General features: G+C 37.6%; 1 protein-coding gene across 1 annotated transcript; it reads left to right on the top strand.

The window, feature by feature from the left end:
* Window positions 1-4,232: 4,232 nt before the first annotated feature.
* LOC135229820 (olfactory receptor 4C11-like) lies at window positions 4,233-8,601 on the top strand. Its single transcript, XM_064279097.1, has one exon. It carries the CDS (start codon window positions 7,015-7,017, stop codon window positions 7,900-7,902), a length of 888 nt encoding a protein of 295 aa, XP_064135167.1. The 5' UTR covers window positions 4,233-7,014; the 3' UTR covers window positions 7,903-8,601.
* The last annotated feature ends 12,628 nt before the right edge of the window (window positions 8,602-21,229 follow it).

The raw sequence follows: 21,229 nt of genomic DNA, 5'->3' as shown, positions 1-21,229 counted from the left end.
CCACAAAGGATAAAGAAGGACACTATATAATGATAAAAGGGACAATTGATCAGGAAGACATAACCATATTAATATTTACGCACTCTATGACAGGGCTGCAAGATACATAAATCAAATTTTAACAGAATTGAAAAGTGAGATAGACACCTCCACAATTATACTAGGAGACTTCAACACACCACTTTCGGAGAAGGACAGGACATCCAGTAAGAAGCTCAATAGAGACACGGAAGACCTACTTACCACAATCAACCAACTTGACTTCATTGACTTATACAGAACTCTCCACCCAACTGCTGCAAAGTATACTTTTTTTTCCAGCTCACATGGAACATTCTCTAGAATAGACCACATATTAGGTCATATAACAAACCTTAGCAGAGTCCAAAACATCGAAATATTCCAAACCATCTTCTCAGACCACAATGCCATTAAAGTGGAAATCAGTAACAGAAAAACTAGGGAAAAGAAATCAAATACTTGGAAAATGAACAATACCCTCCTGAAAAAAGACTGGGTTATAGAAGACATCAAGGAGGGAATAAGGAAATTCATAGAATGCAACGAGAATGAAAATACTTCCTATCAAAACCTCTGGGACAAAGCAAAAGCAGTGCTCACAGGCCAATTTATATCGACAAATGCACACATACAAAAAGAAGAAAGAGCCAAAAGCAGAAAACTGTCCCTACAACTTGAACAAGTAGAAAGTGAGCAACAAAAGAGTCCATCAGGCACCAGAAGAAAACAAATAATAAAAATTAGAGCTGAACTAAATGAATTAGAGAACAGAAAAACAATTGAAAGAATTAACAAAGCCAAAAGCTGGTTCTTTGAAAAAATTAACAAAATTGATAAACCATTGGCTAGACTGACTAAAGAAATACAGGAAAGGAAAAAAATAACCCGAATAAGAAACGAGAAGGGCCACATCACAACAGACCCAACTGAAATTAAAAGAATCATTTCAGATTATTACGAAAAATTGTACTCTAACAAATTTGCAAACCTAGAAGAAATGGATGAATTCTTGGAAAAACACTACCTACCTAAACTAACACAATCAGAAGTAGAACAACTAAACAGACCCATAACAAAAAAAGAGATTGAAACGGTAATCAAAAAACTTCCAACAAAAAAAAAGCCGTGGCCCGGACGGCTTCACTGCAGAGTTCTACCAAACTTTCAGAGAAGAGTTAACACCACTACTATTGAAGGTATTTTAAAGCATAGAAAATGACGGAATACTACCCAACTCATTCTATGAAGCCACCATCTCCCTGATACCAAAACCAGGTAAAGACATTACAAAAAAAGAAAATTATAGACCTATATCCCTCATGAACATAGATGCAAAAATCCTCAACAAAATTCTAGCCAATAGAATCCAACAGCACACCAAAAAAATAATTCACCCTGATCAAGTGGGATTTATACCAGGTATGCAAGGCTGGTTTAATATCAGAAAAACCATTAATGTAATCCATCACATAAATAAAACAAAAGATAAAAACCACATGATCTTATCAATTGATGCAGAAAAGGCATTTGACAAAGTCCAACACCAATTCATGATAAAAACTGTTACCAAAATAGGAATTGAAGGAAAATTCCTCAACATAATAAAGGGCATCTATGCAAAGTCAACAGCCAATATCACTCTAAATGGAGAGAACCTGAAAGCATTTCCCTTGAGAACAGGAACCAGACAAGGATGCCCTTTATCACCGCTCTTATTCAACATCGTGTTGGAAGTCCTAGCCAGGGCAATTAGGCTAGACAAGGAAATAAAAGGTATCCGGATTGGCAAGGAGGAAGTAAAGTTATCACTATTTGCAGATGACATGATCTTATACACAGAAAACCCTAAGGAATCCTCCAGAAAACTATTGAAACTAATAGAAGAGTTTGGCAGAGTCTCAGGTTATAAAATAAACATACAAAAATCACTTGGATTCCTCTACATCAACAAAAAGAACACCGAAGAGGAAATCACCAAATCAATACCATTCACAGTAGCCCCCAAGAAGATAAAATACTTACGAATAAATCTTACCAAGGATGTAAAAGACCCATACAAAGAAAACTACAAAGCTCTACTACAAGAAATTCAAAAGGACATACTTAAGTGGAAAAACATACCTTGCTCATGGATAGGAAGACTTAACATAGTAAAAATGTCTATTCTACCAAAAGCCATCTATACATATAACACACTTCCGATCCAAATTCCAATGTCATATTTTAAGGGGATAGAGAAACAAATCACCAATTTCATATGGAAGGGAAAGAAGCCCTGGATAAGCAAAGCATTACTGAAAAAGAAGAAGAAAGTGGGAGGCCTCACTCTACCTGATTTCAGAACCTATTATACAGCCACAGTAGTCAAAACAGCCTGGTACTGGTACAAGAACAGGCACACAGACCAATGGAACAGAATTGAGAACTCAGATATAAATCCATCCACGTATGACCAGCTGATATTTGACAAAGGACCAGTGTCAGTTAATTGGGGAAAAGATAGTCTTTTTAACAAATGGTGCTGGCATAACTGGATATCCATTTGCAAAAGAATGAAACAGGACCCATACCTCACACCAAGCACAAAAACTAACTCCAAGTGGATCAAAGACCTAAACATAAAGACTAAAACGATAAAGATTATGGAAGAAAAAATAGGGACAACCCTAGGAGCCCTAATTCAAGGCATAAACAGAATACAAAACATTACCAAACATGATGAAGAGAAACCCGATAACTGGGAGCACCTAAAAATCAAACACCTATGCTCATCTAAAGACTTCACCAAAAGAGTAAAAAGACCACCTACAGACTGGGAAAGAATTTTCAACTATGACATCTCCGACCAGCGCCTGATCTCTAAAATCTATATGATTCTGTCAAAACTCAACCACAATCAAACAACCCAATCAAAAAGTGGCCAAAGGATATGGACACACATTTCACCAAAGAAGATATTCAGGCAGCCAACAGATACATGAGAAAATGCTCCCGATCATTAGCCATTAGAGAAATGCAAATTAAAACTACGATGAGATTCCATCTCACACCAACAAGGCTGGCATTAATCCAAAAAACACAAAATAATAAATGTTGGAGAGGCTGCGGAGAGATTGGAACTCTTATACACTGCTGGTGGGAATGTAAAATGGTAAAACCACTTTGGAAATCTATCTGGCATTATCTTAAACAGTTAGAAATAGAACTACCATACAATCCAGAAATCCCACTCCTGGGAATATATCCTAGAGATACAAGAGCCTTCACACAAACAGATATATGCACACCCATGTTTATGGCAGCTCTGTTTACAATAGCAAAAAGCTGGAAGCAACCAAGGTGTCCATCAACGGATGAATGGGTAAATAAATTGTGGTATATTCACACAATGGAATACTACGCATCGATAAAGAACAGTGTCGAATCTATGAAACATTTCATAACATGGAGGAACCTGGAAGGCATTATGCTGAGCGAAATGAGTCAGAGGCAAAAGGACAAATGTTGTATAAGACCACTAGTATAAGATCTTGAGAAATAGTATAAACTGAGAAGAACACATACTTTTGTGGTTACGAAGGGGGGAGGGAGGGAGGGAGGGAGAGGGTTTTTTATTGATTAATCAGTAGATAAGAACTGTTTTAGGTGAAGGGAAAGACAACACTCAATACATGGAAGGTCAGCTCAATTGGACTGGACCAAAAGCAAAGAAGTTTCCGGGATAAAATGAATGCTTCAAAGGTCAGCGGAGCAGAGGCGGGGGTCTGGGGACCATGGTTTGAGGGTACTTCTAAGTCAATTGGCAAAATAATTCTATTATGAAAACATTCTGCATCCCACTTTGAAATGTGGCGTCTGGGGTCTTAAATGCTAACAAGCGGCCATCTAAGATGCAGCAATTGGTCTCAACCCACCTGGAGCAAAGGAAAATGAAGAACACCAAGGTCACACGACAACTAAGAGCCCAAGAGACAGAAAGGGACACATGAACCAGAGACCTACATCATCCTGAGACCAGAAGAACTAGTTGGTGCCCGGCCACAATCGATGACTGCCCTGACAGGGAGCACAACAGAGAACTCCTGAGGGAACAGGAGATCAGTGGGATGCAGACCCCAAATTCTCATAAAAAGATCATACTTAATGGTCTGACTGAGACTAGAGGAATCCCAGCGGCCATGCTCCCCAGACCTTCTGTTGGCACAGGACGGGAACCATCCCCAAAGACAACTCATCAGACATGAAAGGGACTGGTCAGCGGGTGGGAGAGAGATGCTGATGAAGAGTGAGCTAATTATATCAGGTGGTCACTTGAGATTGTGTTGGCAACTCTTGTCTGGAGGGGGGATTGGAGGATAGAGAGAGAGGGAAGCTGGCAAAATTGTCACGAAAGGAGAGACTGAAAGGGCTGACTCAATAGGGGGAGAGCAAGTGGGAGTACAGAGTAAGATATATGTAAACTTATATGTGACAGACTGGATTTGTAAATGTTCACTTGAAGCTTAATAAAAGTTAATAAAAAAATAGCTAAATTCCATTAAACAACTCGGAGTCCTTTTTGTTATTAGGTGCCTAGTAAATATTAATAGAAGCTTTTGCTACATTTTTTATGCCTTCAGATTTTCTACTTTGCCAATAGAAAATATCAGAACTTTATAACCTGGCTTTTATGGCCTTCAGCTATGATGGCAACTTACTTTTCCAACTTTTGTAGCACAACTTTTGAGTCTGACTAGAGGGTTCATATTGATATATTTTCCTGATATAGCATGTGCCTTATCATCACCATGAAACCTTTTGTTTCATTTTTTCTTATCTAAATGCCCTCCTTCCTTTGATTTTTATCCCCAACTTTTCACTACCAAGGCCCCTATTTTGTTTTTACTTTCCTCTCATTATGGGTCCATTGTATTGATGCTATTACATAATTTTGATTCATTTTTCTCTTCTTATTTATTAAAGATATTTAGAACTCACAATCCTAGGTTCTGATCATTATAAGAAAACTACTGTCATCCAGAGTGCTGATATGATTTCAGCCGCTCATCAAAGGAACTTAATATTTTAATACAGTGGTACAGCTTTATTATGGGTAGATAAAAAATTTTAATTAATGTTTTTGAAAAATTAAGAATATCTCTTTTAAATCCAATAGTGATAATCATAATGAAAATAACCGCTCTTATCTTGGGTACTGCGTACTCGCATCTAATAGTTAAGCATCAAATTTTTTAATCTTCATAGCAACGTTTAAGAGTATATTATTTTATTATTTGTGTTTTACAGATGAAGAAAGTAAATCACAGAGATATCAAGGAACTTGTTAAGTGTCACACCTCTGATGAAGAGTGAGGCAAGGTTTGAAACTAGGCAACGTGGCTTCAGACTCTATGTATTGATCACTGTGCTGACATATCTCTCAGTTCTAAGCTTTGAATGTTTGCATCTGATAGAACATGGTTTGGAATATGGATCTCTCCACTTAAAGTTATAGCTTACTTCTTACATAATTTTGAGTTCTTCACTGCTCAATCTATCCTTGAAAAAAATCTGTGCTTTTCTCTCTGTATATGGTTTCTTCTCTTCTAATATGTGTTGCATAGTGCCTTACTTTATTAGTGGTCGCCAAATAAAGTTTTTAGAAGAAGTATTCTGGGGAATTCAGGATAAAGAAGGATATATATGAGTAAAAACAATACTTAAGTTATTGGAATATTAGAAGTTATATGCAAGTCAAATTCATAGGTAGAGAAGTGCAATATTCTATGTTGAAGCTAAGTTAAGGGGATAAGTTCAAAAGAAAGATAAAGAGTAGTTTCCCTCCATTATGCCAACCAAAAGCATAGCTGTGGATTGTAAATATGTGTTGTAAATCCTAGCTTCTATTCCTGTGGTTATAATCCCATTTGCGCATGAGTTGTCTTTGTTGTGTTAATGAGACAGAATTAGTGTTGGTTGTGTCTTGAGTCAATCTTTTTTGAAATATAAATAAACGAGATTAAACAAGAAAGCTAGAAGCAGAGATAGGGGAAGAAAGATGCCAAGCCACATGATCACTCAGGAGCAGAAGTGCAAAGAGACAAGGACCTTCCTCTGAGCTGACTGAGAGAGAAAACCTTCTTCTAGGGCCAGCACCTTGAATTCAGACTTCTAGCCCCCTAAACTGTGATAAAATCCATTTCTGTTTGTTAAAGACACCCATTTCTGGTAACTCTGTCATAGCAGCACTAGATAACTAAGACATGCATTATCCAGCCATTTGTTATGTCATGAACATCAGTGAAGCTCGCATCTTGACCATGAGAGGCATAGATGATAGGTTGTCAAAATAGATCCGTTTTAAAGCATATTCCACTCAAGATTCTAAATGGCCAGGGATAGTAGACACAAAAATGAGCCAACAGAACGGAAAATATGTTCTTTAAAAGAAATTCTTCAGCAATATTATTGCTCAGTTATATTTGAATGTATTTTTCAAAGCACGTAGATAAGATGCGTAATGTATGAAACGTATATACTTGTATATGTGTGAGTGTAGACCCTTCTTCAAATTCTCATGATAACTCAGAATAAGGTAGGGCAGATATTGGTACTTCATTTTTCACAAGAAGACCAAGTTTCAAAGCAGTTAAGTCACTTGTCCAGGGAAAGACAAAACAAGTTCTGCAGTTCTCAATCTTGGTAAAAATCAAAGTTTCTGAAGGATATATATATACATACATGTATTTTACTTTATTTGCAAAATACAAAAGTGTTGGGCAAATCAGTCAGTTTCAGAATCAATAGATAAATCTGGGAGAGGCCTGTGCATCTGTAGATTTACACAGATTCCTGGGGAATTTTGGTGCACACCAAAGGCAATTGAAGATAACAAAACATGGAACAGAACAAACAAATTCAGAGTTTAGCCAAATGATCTTCCCAAAATATCACTTTTTTCTTCTCTCTGCAGATTAAACCTTTGTCAGCTTCATCACACATACAGCCACTGACATGGCGATGAATAACAGTGTGACTGAATTCATTCTGTTTGGGTTGACGCAGGATGCTGAACAGCAGAAAGCAATATCTGGGATCTTCTTGATTCCTTACCTTTTGACTCTGCTGGGGAACTCTCTCATTGTGGTGAGTCCCATGTACTTCTTCCTATTCTACCTGTCCTTTGCTGATGCCTGCTTTTCTACAACTACGGCAACCAAATTGATTATGGATGCTCTGTTTCAGGAGAAGACTATTTCCTACCATGAGTGCATGACTCAGGTCTTTGCAGTCCATTTCTTTGGGTGTATGGAGATATTTGTGCTCATCCTCATGGCTTTTGATCGCTATGCGGCCATTTGTAAACCTCTGCGATACACAACCATCATGAGCAGGCGTGTCTGTGTCATGCTGGTGATTCTGGCCTGGGTGGGATCTTGTATCCATTCTTCAGCACAGATTTTCTTGGCTTTGAAATTGCCCTTCTGTGGCCCCAATGTGATTGATCACTATTTCTGTGACTTGCAGCCCTTGTTGAAACTTGCCTGCATGGACACTTATGTGATAAATTTGCTAGTTGTTTCCAATAGTGGGGCCATATGCATGGTGAGTTTCATGCTTTTGCTTATATCCTATGTTGTCATTTTATACTCTCTGAGAAACCACAGTGCAGAAGGAAGGCAAAAAGCTCTTTCTACCTGTACCTCCCATTTCATTGTGGTTGTCATATTTTTTGGTCCATGTACATTCATAGACACATGCCCACCAACTACATTTCCAGTGGACAAGATGGTGGCTGTGTTTTATACAATTGGGACACCCTTGCTCAACCCTCTGATCTATACACTGAGGAATGCAGAAGTGAAAAATGCCATGAAAAAGTTATGGTGTAGCAAATTATGACTTCAGTTGATAAATAAAAAAAAAAAAATGCAGAAGTGAAAAATGCCATGAAAAAGTTATGGTGTAGCAAATTATGACTTCAGTTGATAAATATGGTGTATTTAATTTACAATTCCTCAACATCTTAGTTTTTGGACAAGAAAGGTGAAATACATCTAACAGGAAAACAATCCTAACGGGAAACAACAATCAACATACATCAACGTGTTATTGATTCATTGTGCACACAGTTAATATTCTGAGAGGATTGTATTACACTATGAGTACTTAAAAGCTCACAACCACTGTGAACAACATATAATGATCCATACTTGAATTCTATCAACATCTGACCATTTTTACTTGGTAATTTCTTGTAGAAATTTTTCTCCTGAGAGAAATGCACTGTGTGTCAACCAAATTCCTTTTATAATTTTTTTTCTAGTACCATATGAATTTGGTCAACATGAGCCAGTACGTAAGAAACTTGCAGAATCCAGGTTGTCATTTTGCCAGTATGAGCATTTGATAGGATGTTCCTAGAAGATGATACCTTGGACATCTGTAGCTGAGCCTTCCTCACTGGGCAATCCTACACTGATACCACTAAGTCTCTCTTTCTGCCAGATTTTTCTGATCTCAGTCCCTGCAGCCACCAATGTGGAGGACCATATGCTAGCTTGTCAGAATAACACTCTCTAGAAGCACCCTTCCAGCACGCATGTACACACGTATGTGCAAATGCACACACACACACACACACACAAATACACACACAAATTTTAAGGTACTTGACTGGAACAGTTAGCTATGACCTCTGGATGAGAGACAATTAAAAATTAAAGTAGGAGGTGCTGTCAGCCAAACAGCAGAGTAGGCAACTCGAAACAAGTCCCTCCACAGAAACATCAGAAAAATGGGTACCGATGTGAGAGGCTGGCATACCTCTCTCTACTCCCATAATGGGGCAAGAGGATTCTCTACAGGGAATGCTCCAAAGCAGTTCTCACCAACCACTCGCCCACTTTACACTGACCAGGTTCCATACCCTTTATCTAGTTGTGAGGATTCTGATCTTTGTCATTCATTGCCTTCACTATGGAAACAGGCATGGTGTGGTCTGGAACACACTTTGTAATTTCATGCATTGTGTCTAGCCAAAATGTCAGCCTCACCACCTTGTTACATTAGAAATGTGAAATCATGATTTGTATCATTGCTGGAATTCAAAAGAACTGATTTCCCCTTAGGAAGGGCTTGTACGTTACTTGAATTTGAGAAACAATTTGTGCGCACACTTGTGAAAGGTACGCTTTATGGACAAAGGTTTGTGTAGTTAAAATTTACCTGTAAACAGGAAAAACTACAAAATGAATTATAGCTCTTAGATCTGATTACGGAGCTCCAGTAGTGAGGGAAAAGGACTGACTTGAGGAAGGCTAAAGGGGAAAGGGTAACCATCACAAGCATAAGATTAAGGGGAAGAAAAGAAGCCTTGGAAATCAGTCTCAGATTGGGCAAGACCCCAGGCACAGATAAAAAAAAAAATTTATATATATATATATGTATAGAAATCACAGGTGACCTCATAAAAGATCCAAGACAGCTATTAGAAAATCCCTTGTGGTTATTTATATGGTGAGGGAAGCCATTTTCAGTTTCCGCCATCCTGTATGTTAATTTTTCATTCTTTATTTATTTCATTAAAAGTACATGTCTTTTAAATTTGAGTATACAAGGCATACGGAGTCCCATATTTCTATTTCACCAAGAAAGTCTTTTTCATATCCATGCTGTTGATTTATCTATTCTTTAAAACGTTTTCCATTTGTTTTATAATGCAGAATTCCATAGTCCAAGGAATATTATATATATATTTTTTTATACATGTGTATATATATATATATATATTATTTTACTCATTCTTAAACAAGTTAAGATCTGGCATTTGCATATAACCAATATGGCAGATTTTGATATCACTTAAATGTCCATTTTTTGTGTATCCAGGTACAAGATTCACACTGTCTTGTGAAGTTTCACCACATACACGCACAGTTTAGTATTAGCATTCAGCAACAGGCTCAGATTGCTCAGGCCCCTTGTGCAGATTTTTGGATCTTTGTTCTCTGCATAGCTCCTTCCTCTCCAGGGTTCGGCCGCTCAGATTGCAGCCTCTTCAGCCACTCTGAACTCCGACCTCTGTTTCCTCATCCCAATGAGAAATGTAGATCAGAAAGAGCTTCTACCAGAAGCCTGCAGTTATCTTAAAACAAAACAAAACAACACTTAAACCTGCTGCCATGGAATCACTTTTGACCCATGACAAACCCACGTGTTACAGAGTAGAATTGCTTCATAGGATTTTCTTGACTGTAATCTCTAGAGGGAAACCCTGTTGTCGTAGCGGGTAAGTGCTAAGGCTGCTAACCAAAGGGTCAGCAGTTCGAATCCACCAGGCTCTCCTTGGAAACTCTATGGGGCGGTTCTACTCTGTCCCATAGGGTCGCTATGAGTCAGAATTGACTCGACCGCACTGGGTTTGTTTTTTTTTTTTTTTTTTGGTTTTAATCTCTACAGAAGTAGATGGCCAGTCCTTTCTTCCATAGCACTGTTGGGTGGGTTTGGACTACCAGCCTTTAGGTTCGTAGTTTAGCACAAATTGTTTGTACCATCCAGGACTTTTGCATCTATCCTAGGGCTCACCTGTTTTGTTTCCCTTCCCTAAGGGACTCTAGTTCTATACTGCTTTTTTTCCAATTTTGGAAACAATTGTTTCATTTTTTTTTTCCAGTTTTAGTAAAGAAATAGGGAAGTCCAGTTTCTCTGCTCTGTCTGAAAGGATTAAGTACTATATTTAAGAAAATTAAATTTCTATATCTCACTTTATTCAGCTTTCCTTTAGGAAGATGTTTAGTATACTTGATGATGGTTTCACACATTTTTATGTTCTTTATATAGTTTTTAGTTGTATTGTGACTTATTTTATTTTCTAAATATTTATTGCAATTTTATTTGAAAATGTTATGTTGATTTTCAGCTACACTTTTAATAAACCTTAAAACTTGTCATTGGCCCTCTCAGTTTTTCTAAAAAGATGAACATGTTAACAAATAATGAACTGTGCCTCTTCATTTTCAGTTTTGATTACCTTATTTCTTTTTGCCATTATTTTGTTGGTTAACACAGAGTTTCCAAAGTGATAGCCCATGGACAGAATTCCCCTGAAAGAATTTATTTGATCCAAAGATTGTTGCTCAGCAGAGCGTTTTAAAGAAACTTAATTGGTTATCAACATATTCAAATCAATAAAATGCACATAAAAATATGGATACCATACTTCTCCTGAAAATCTGAGTGTTTGGCAAATTGTACATACACTCCCATAAGGCAACAATGGATCAGAGCTAGTAATGGACGACCCTTAAGGAGGATAAAATTCACTCCATCTCTAAAGCCATATTTCTATGACCCCTTAAAAGTCTCCACAGAAGCTGGTGTTGCTCGTTTATTTATTCAACTGGACGCTGTAGGTTTTGAGGTTAGGATCTCTGCATTAGGGCCCTCAGTACAATGTATAGTAATAATAATTGAAAGAAAAAAAAGTTTCCATCGAGTTGATTCCAACTCACAAAGGCCCTGTGTGTCAGAGTAGAACTTGCTTCATAGGATTTTCAGTGGCAATGACCTTTAGAAAGTAGGTTGTCAGGACTTTCTTCCAAAGTACCTCTGGTTAGATTCAAACCATCGCCCTCTCAGTTATCAGTCAAGCACTTAACTGTTTGACCGCACTAATAAAAGATTGCTTTGTCTTGTTACTGAATTTAATGAACCTCTTTCACAGCTAAATTTGACATTTTTTTTTTAGTTTTATGGAAGAAACCCTTTCATCAAGTTAAAGAATTTCAATTTTACTTTTAGTTTGCTGTGTTTTGATCATAATCCAGACTAAGATCTACCAAATCCCACTTTGGCATCTTGGAAATGATTTTACTATATATATATAAAACCTGCTGCCATCGAGTCGATTCTGACTCATAGTGACCCTACAGGGCAGAGTAGAACTGCCCCATAGAGTTTCCAAGGAGAGCCTGGTGGATTTGAACTGCTGACCTTTTGGTTAGCAGCCGAAGTACTTAACCACTACTCCACCAGGGCTTCCATATATATATATATATATATATATACACACACACACACATAGCCAGTGCTGTCGAGTCGATTTGGACTCATGTATATATATTTATATACGTATACACATATATATATATTTGTAATTGCTAGTCCTTACCTACTAAAATGTATTTAATGAGAAAGACAAGCACCCCATTTAATGAGATGAGAACTAATCTTCATTAAAGATGTCACTTTGGGAACTAAGGTGCACCTGATCCAAGCCGTGGCATTTTCAGTTGCCTCATACGCATGTGAAAGCTGGACAAAGAATATGGAAGACCAAAGAAGAATTGATGCTTTTTAACTACGGTTTTGGCAAAAAATATTGAATATACTGCCACAAGAAGGAACAAATCTGTCTTGGAAGAAGTACAGCCAGAATGCTTCTTAGAAGCAAGGATGGCGAGGCTTCCTCTCACATGCTTTGGACATGTTATCAGGAGGGACCTGTCCTTGAAGAAGGACATCATGCTTGGTAGAGGGTCAGAGAAAAAAAAAGGAAGACGCTTAAGGAGCTGGACTGACACAGTGGCTGCAGCAATGGGCTCAAACATAACAATTATGAAGACGGCATAGGGCTGGGCAGTGTTTTGTTCTGTTGAACATAGAATGGCTATGTGGTGGAACCAACTTGATGGCACCTAACGACAACAACAATTTTAATTACTTATTGAAAATATATCGAATAACTGGCAGGTGAACCTATATTATAATAAGACGTAGTCAGGGAGCAGCTGGTAGGTTTGAACTGCCAACATTTTGGTTAGCAGCCGAACCTGAACCACTGTGCCACCAGGGCTCCAAACAATTACAAACATGGAATTAAATCTAGCATTATTAAACCTCACATATTATACATATATGAAGTTTAGGACCACAAGCTAAATCCCTCTCAGTATTCACATAATATGATTATAATACAGACTCTCTTAAGGTTTTTACAGGATACCCTGGTTGCATAATGTTTATGGCTGCTAACCAAAAGTTCAGCAGTTCAAATCCAACAGGTACTCCATGGGAACCATATACAGCAGTTCTACCCTGTCCTATAGGGTCAATTATGTGTTGGAATCGATTCGACAGCAATGGGTTTGGTTTTTCTGGAAGGTTTTTACAAAGGCCCAAATAACCATACTATGGTGGCATTTCTCTTCTATATTGATGGTAAGTTGAAAAATGAATAAACCTAAAGTCAATGTGGGTACTTTGAAATATTTTAAGAAAGTATTGTGAAGTTTATTCTACAATTAAAAATTAAAGGACAAAATAAAAGGTAACTACAAAAGCTTTTCACATCATATTGCTCAATAACTATAGCACATAAGTTAGGATCAAATAGATGAATGGATAAACAAACTATTGTATACACACAAAATGAAATACTACATAATAATAAAGAACAATGATGAATCTGTGAAACATTTCCCAACATGAATAAATCTGGAGGACATTATGCTGAGTGAAATAAGCCAATCACAAAAGGACAAATACTGTATGAAACCTCTATTATAAAAACTCATGAAAAGGTTTATACACAGAAAGAAACCATCTTTGATGGTTATGACAGAGGGGAGGAGAGGGGAGGAAAAAACACTAGCCAGACAATAGAATAGTGGTAACTTTAGTGAAAGATTAAGACAGTACACAATACTGGGGAGCCAGGACAACTTGCCCAAGGCAGGGTCATGGAAGCTTCATAGATGCATTCAAACTCCCTGAGGGACCAAATTACTGGGCTGAAGACTAGGAACCTTGGTCTTGGGGGACATCTAGCTCAATTGCCATAACATAGTTTATAAAGAAAATATTCTACACCCTACTTTGGTGAGTAGAGTCTGAAGTCATAAAAGCTTGTGAGCAGCCATCTAAAATACTCCACTTGTCCCACCCCATCTGGAGCAAGGGAGAATGGAGAAAACCAAAGACACAAGGGAAAGATTGGTCCAAAGGACTAATGGACTACAACCACCACAGCCTCCACCAGAGTGAATCCAACACAACCAGATGGTGCCCTGCTACCACCACCAACTGCTCTGACAGGGATCACAGTAGAGTCCCAGACAGAGTAAGAGAAAAACACAGAATAAAATTCAAACTCAAAAAAAAAAAAAAAAAGCCAACTTAGTCTGACAGAGACTGGAGAAACCCCAAGAGTATGGCCCCTAGACACCCTTTTAACTCAGTACTGAAGTCACTCCTGGGGTTCACCCTCTAGCCAAAGATTAGACAGGCCCATAAAACAAAACAAGACTAAATGGGTACACCAGCCCAGGGACAAGAATGAGAAGACAAGAGGGAACAGGAAACCTGGTAATGTGAAATTCAAGGTCAAGAAAGGGAGAGGGTTGACATGTAGTGTGGTTGGCAATCACGTCACAAAACAATACGTGTATTAATTGTTTAATGAGGAACTAATCTGCTCTGTAAACCTTCATCTAAACCACAATTTTAAAAAAAAGTTAGAGTTAATATGAGATTCTAAAAGAATTTTTGGCTTTGAGTCATTTTGAACAGGTAATAATAAAATTCTTGCTCTTTGGGGCTTCAGAGAAGGCCAGGACTTAGATATATTAGCACTACACAATCTGACCCCTGCCTACATTTCTGGCTACATTTCTTGCTGCTCTTTACTTTAATAACTATGTTCCAGCCACTTTACTCTTTTATAGTTCCTCGAAAATGCCTACCTTAGAGTTGTTCTATGTATTTTCTCTCCGTAGAATCTATCCTAGTACAACTCACAGGGATATTTCCTAATGATTCCTTTTTTTTTTTTAATTTTTATTAAGCTTCAAGTGAACATTTACCATTCCAATCAGTCTGTCACATGTAGGTTTACATACATCTTACTCCCTTCTCCCACTTGCTCTCCCCCTATTGAGTCAGCCCTTACAGTCTCTCGTTTCGTGCCAATTTTACCTTCTTCCCTCTCTCTCTATCTTCCCATCCCCCCTCCAGTCAAGAGTTGCCAACACACTCTCCAGTGTCCACCTGATTTAATTAGCTCACTCTTCATCAGTATCTCTCTCCCTCCCACTGACCAGTCCTTTTCATGCCTGATGATTTGTCTTCAGGGATGGTTCCTGTCCTGTGCCATCAGAAGTTCTGGGGAGCATTGTCTCTGGGATTCCTCTAGTCGCAATCATACCATTAGGTGTGGTCTTTTAATGAGAATTTGGGGTCTGCATCCCATTGGTCTCCTGCTCCCTCAGGAGTTGTCTGTTGTGTTCCCTGACAGGGCAGACATCGATTGTGGCCGGGCACCAACTAGTTCTTCTGGTCTCAGGATATTGTAGGTCTCTGGTTCAAGTGGCCCTTTCTGTCTCTTGGGTTCTTAGTTGTCGTGTGACCTTGGTGTTCTTCCTTTGCCTTTGCTCCCGGTGGGTTGAGACCAATTAATGTATTTTAGATGGCTGCTTGTTGGCATTTAGGACCCCAGGTGCCACAATTCAAAGTGGGATGCAGAGTGTTTTCATAATAGAATTGTTTTGCCCATTGATTTAGAAGTCCTCTCAAACCAAGTTCCCCAGACCCCAGCCCCTGCTTCGCTATCCTTTGAAGCTTTCATTTTATCTCGGAAACCTCTTTACTTTTAATCCTGTCCAGTTAGGCTGACCTTCCATGTTTTGAGTGTTGTCTTTCCCTTCACCCAAAGCAGTTCCCATCTACAGATTGATCAATAAAAAGCCCTCTCCCTCCCTCCCTCCCTCCCTCCCCCCTTTGTAACCACAAAAGTATGTGTTCTTTTCCGTTTTTTCTATTTCTCAAGATCTTATAATAGTGGTCTTATACAATATTTGTCCTTTTGCAACTGACTCATTTCGCTCAGCATAATGCCTTCCAGATTCCTCCATGTTATGAAGTGTTTCAGAGATTCGTCACTGTTCTTTATCGATGCGTAGTATTCCATTGTGTGAATATACCACAATTTATTTACCCATTCGTCCGTTGATGGACATCTTGGTTGCTTCCAGCTTTTTGCTATTGTAAACAGAGCTGCAATAAACATGGGTGTGCATATATCTGTTTGTGCGAAGGGTCTTGTATTTTTAGGGTATATTCCGAGGAGTGGGATTTCTGGGTTGTATGGTAGTTCTATTTCTAACTGTTTAAGATAACGCCAGATGGATTTCCAAAGTGGTTGTACCATTTTACAACCCCACCAGCAGTGTATGAGAGTTCCAGTCTCTCAGCAGCCTCTCCAACATTTATTATTTTGTGTTTTTTGAATTAATGCCAGTCTAGTTGGTGTCAGATGGAATCTCATCGTAGTTTTAATTTGCATTTCTCTAATGACTAATGATCGAGAGCATTTTCTCATGTATCTGTTGGCTGCCTGAATATCTTCCTTAGTGAAATGTGTGTTCATATCCTTTGCCCACTTCTTGATTGGGTTGTTTGTCTTTTTGTGGTTGAGTTTTGACAGAATCATGTAGATTTTAGAGATCAGGCGCTGGTCTGAGATGTCATAGCTGAATATTCTTTCCCAGTCTGTAGGTGGTCTTTTTACTCTTTTGGTGAAGTCTTTAGATGAGCATAGGTGTTTGATTTTTAGGAGCTCCCAGTTATCTGGTTTCTCTTCATCATTTTTGGCAATGTTTTGTATTCTGTTTATGCCCTGTATTAGGGCTCCTAGGGTAGATCCTATTTTTTCTTCCATGATTTTTATCGTTTTAGTCTTTATGTTTAGGTCTTTGATCCACTTGGAGTTAGTTTTTGTGCATGGTGTGAGGTATGGGTCCTGTTTCATTCTTTTGCAAATGGATATCCAGGTATGCCAGCACCATTTGTTAAAAAGACTATTATTTCCCCAATTGACTGACACTGGTCCTTTGTCAAATATCAGCTGCTCATAAATGGATGGATTTATATCTGGATTCTCAATTCTGTTCCATTGGTCTATGTGCCTGTTGTTGTACCAGTACCAGGCTGTTTTGACTACTGTAGCTATATAATAGGTTCTGAAATCAGGTAGGGTGAGGCCTCCCACTTTCTTCTTCTTTTTCAGTAATGTTTTGCTTATCCGGGGGTTCTTTCCTTTCCATATGAAATTAGTGATTTGTTTCTCTATTCCCTTAAAGTATGACATTGGTATTTGGATTGGAAGTGCGTTGTATGTATAGATGGCTTTTGGTAGAATAGACATTTTTACTATGTTAAGTCTTCCTATCCATGAGCAGGGTATGTTTTTCCATTTAAGTGTGTCCTTTTGAATTTCTTGTAGCAGAGTTTTATAGTTTTCTTTGTATAAGTCTTTTACATCCTTGGTAAGATTTATTCCTAAGTATTTTATCTTCTTGGGGGCTACTGTGAATGGTATTGATTTGGTTATTTCCTCTTCGGTGTTCTTTTTGTTGATGTAGAGGAATCCAAGTGATTTTTGTATGTTTATTTTATATCCTGAGACTCTTCCAAACTCTTCTATTAGTTTCAGTAGTTTTCTGGAGGATTTCTTAGGGTTTTCCATGTATACGATCATGTCATCTGCAAATAGTGATAGCTTTACTTCCTCCTTACCAATCTGGATACCCTTTATTTCTTTGTCTAGCCTAATTGCTCTGGCTAGGACTTCAAGTATGATGTTGAATAAGAGTGGTGATAAAGGGCATCCTTGTCTGGTTCCCGTTCTCAAGGGAAATGCTTTCAGGTTCTCTCCATTTAGAGTGATATTGGCCGTCGGCTTTGCATATATGCCCTTTATTATGTTGAGGAATTTTCCTTCAATTCCTATTTTGGTGAGAGTTTTTATCATAAATGGGTGTTGGACTTTGTCAAATGCCTTTTCTGCATCAATTGATAAGATCATGTGGTTTTTGTCTTTTGTTTTATTTATGTGATGGATTACATTAATGGTTTTTCTGATATTAAACCAGCCTTGCATACCTGGTATAAATCCCACTTGATCAGGGTGAATTATTTTTTTGATGTGTTGTTGGATTCTATTGGCTAGAATTTTATTAAGGATTTTTGCATCTATGTTCATGAGGGATATAGGTCTAAAATTTTCTTTTTTTGTAATGTCTTTACCTGGTTTTGGTATCAGGGAGATGGTAGCTTCATAGAATGAGTTGGGTAGTATTCCGTCTTTTTCTGTACTTTGAAATACCTTCAATAGTAATGGTGTTAAGTCATCCCTGAAGGTTTGGTAGAACTCTGCAGTGAAGCCATCTGGGCCAGGACTTTTTTTTGTTGGGAGTTTTTTGATTACTGTTTCAATCTCTTTTTTTGTTATGGGTCTATTTAGTTGTTCTACTTCTGAATGTGTTAGTTTAGGTAAGTAGTATTGTTCCAAGAATTTATCCATTTCTTCTAGGTTTTCAAATTTGTTAGAGTACAATTTTATGTAGTAATCTGATATGATTCTTTTGATTTCGTTTGGTTCTGTTGTGATGTGGTCCTTCTCGTTTCTTATTCGGGTTATTTGTTTCCTTTCCTGTTTTTCTTTAGTCAGTCTAGCCAATGGTTTATCAATTTTGTTAATTTTTTCAAAGAACCAGCTTTTGGCTTTGTTAATTCTTTCAATTGTTTTTCTGTTCTCTAATTCATTTAGTTCAGCTCTAATTTTTATTATTTGTTTTCTTCGGGTGCCTGATGGATTCTTTTGTTGCTCACTTTCTATTTGCTCAAGTTGTCGGGACAGTTCTCTGATTTTGTCTCTTTCTTCTTTTTGTATGTGTGCATTTATCGATATAAATTGGCCTCTGAGCACTGCTTTTGCTGTGTCCCAGAGGTTTTGATAGGAAGTATTTTCATTCTCGTTGCTTTCTAAGAATTTCCTTATTCCCTCCTTGATGTCTTCTATAACCCAGTCTTTTTTCAGGAGGGTATTGTTCATTTTCCAAGTATTTGATTTCTTTTCCCTAGTTTTTCTGTTATTGATTTCTAGCTTCATTGCCTTGTGGTCTGAGAAGATGCTTTGTAATATTTCGATGTTTTGGATTCTGGAAAGATTTGTTTTATGCCCTAATATGTGGTCTATTCTAGAGAATGTTCCATGTGCGCTAGAAAAAAAAGTATATTTTGCAGCAGTTGGGTGGAGAGTTCTGTATAAGTCAATGAGGTCAAGTTGGTTGATTGTTGTAAGTAGGTCTTCCGTGTCTCTATTGAGCTTCTTACTGGATGTTCTGTCCTTCTCCGAAAGTGGTGTGTTGAAGTCTCCAACTATATATGTGGAGGTGTCTATCTCACTTTTCAATTCTGTTAAAATTTGATTTATGTATCTTGCAGCCCTGTCATTAGGTGCGTAAATATTTAATATGGTTATGTCTTCCTGATCAATTGTCCCTTTTATCATTATATAGTGTCCTTCTTTATCCTTTGTGGCGGATTTAAGTCTAAAGTCTATTTTGTCAGAAATTAATATTGCTACTCCTCTTCTTTTTTGCTTATTGTTTGCTTGATATATTTTTTTCCATCCTTTGAGTTTTAGTTTGTTTGTGTCTCTAAGTCTAAGGTGTGTCTCTTGTAGGCAGCATATAGATGGATCGTGTTTTTTTATCCAGTCCGTGACTCTCTGTCTCTTTATTGGTGCATTTAGTCCATTTACATTCAGCGTAATTATAGATAAGTAAGTTTTTAGTGCTGTCATTTTGATGCCTTTTCATGTGTGTTGTTGGCCATTTCATTTTTCCACATGCTTTTTTGTGCTGAGACGTTTTTCTTAGTAGCTTGTGAGATCCTCATTTTCATAATGTTTAACTTTGTGTTTATTGAGTCGTTACGTTTTTCTTGGCTTTTTTCTTGAGTTATGGAATTGATATTCCTTTTTGTGGTTACCTTTTTATTTACCCCTATTTTTCTAAGTAAAAACCTAACTTGTATCCTTCTATTTCGCCTTGTATCACTCTCCATCTGGCAGTTCAATGCCTCCTATATTTAGTCCCTCTTTTTGATTATTTTGATCGTTTATCTATTGATTTCCATGATTTCCTGTTGTGTGTATTATTTTGTTTATTTATTTATTTTTTAGAATTAGTCTTAATTTGTTTGTTTTTGTGCTTTCCCTGTTTGAGTTGCGTTGATATCAGGACGTTCTGTTTTGTGACCTTGTATTGTGCTGGTACCTGATATTATTGGTCATCCGGCCAAACAATCTCCTTTAGCATTTCTTGCAGTCTTGATTTAGTTTTTGCAAATTCTCTAAACTTGTGTTTATCTGTAAATATCTTAATTTCGCCTTCATATTTCAGAGAGAGTTTTGCTGGATATATGATCCTTGGTTGGCAGTTTTTCTCGTTTAGTGCTCTGTATATGTCGTCCCATTCCCTTCTTGCCTGCATGGTTTCTGCTGAGTAGTCTGAACTTATTCTTATTGATTCTCCCTTGAAGGAAACCTTTCTTTTCTCCCTGGCTGCTTTTAAAATTTTCTGTTTGTCTTTGGTTTTGGCAAGTTTGATGATGATATGTCTTGGTGTTTTTCTTTTTGGATCAATCTTAAATGGGGTTCGATGAGCATCTTGGATAGATATCCTTTCTTCTTTCATGATGTCAGGGAAGTTTTGTGTCAGGAGTTCTTCAACTATTTTCTCTGTGTTTTCTGTCCCCCCTCCCTGTTCTGGGACTCCAATTACTCGCAAGTTATCCTTCTTGATAGAGTCCCACATGATTCTTAGGGTTTCTTCATTTTTTTTAATTCTTTTATCTGATTTTTTTTCAGCTATGTTGGTGTTGTTTCCCTGGTCCTCCAGAACTCCCAGTCTACATTCTAATTGCTCGAGTCTGCTCCTCTGACTTTCTATTGCGTTGTCTAATTCTGTAATTTTATTGTTAATCTTTTGGATTTCTACATGCTGTCTCTCTATGGATTCTTGCAACTTGTTGATTTTTCCACTATGTTCTTGAATAATCTTTTTGAGTTCTTCAACAGTTTTATCAGTGTGTTCCTTGGCTTTTTCTGCATTTATCCTAATTTCATTTGTGATATCTTTAAGCATTCTGTAAATTAGTTTTTTATATTCTGTATCTGATAATTCCAGGATTGTATCTTCATTTGGGAAAGATTTTGATTCTTTTGTTTGGGGGGTTGGAGAAGCTGTCATGGTCTGTTTCTTTATGTGGTTTGATATGGACTGCTGTCTCCGAGCCATCACTGGGAAACTAGATTTTGCAAGTAGTCAGCTAAAAAAAAATGCAGTCAGATCCCTATCTGAATTCTGTCTCTGGCTCCGGGTAT

Source organism: Loxodonta africana, unplaced genomic scaffold (genome assembly GCF_030014295.1).
Source record: "Loxodonta africana isolate mLoxAfr1 unplaced genomic scaffold, mLoxAfr1.hap2 scaffold_55, whole genome shotgun sequence".
Taxonomy (NCBI): domain Eukaryota; kingdom Metazoa; phylum Chordata; class Mammalia; order Proboscidea; family Elephantidae; genus Loxodonta; species Loxodonta africana.
Note: the sequence above shows the minus strand (reverse complement) of the source record. Positions and strands in the feature narration are given on the sequence as shown.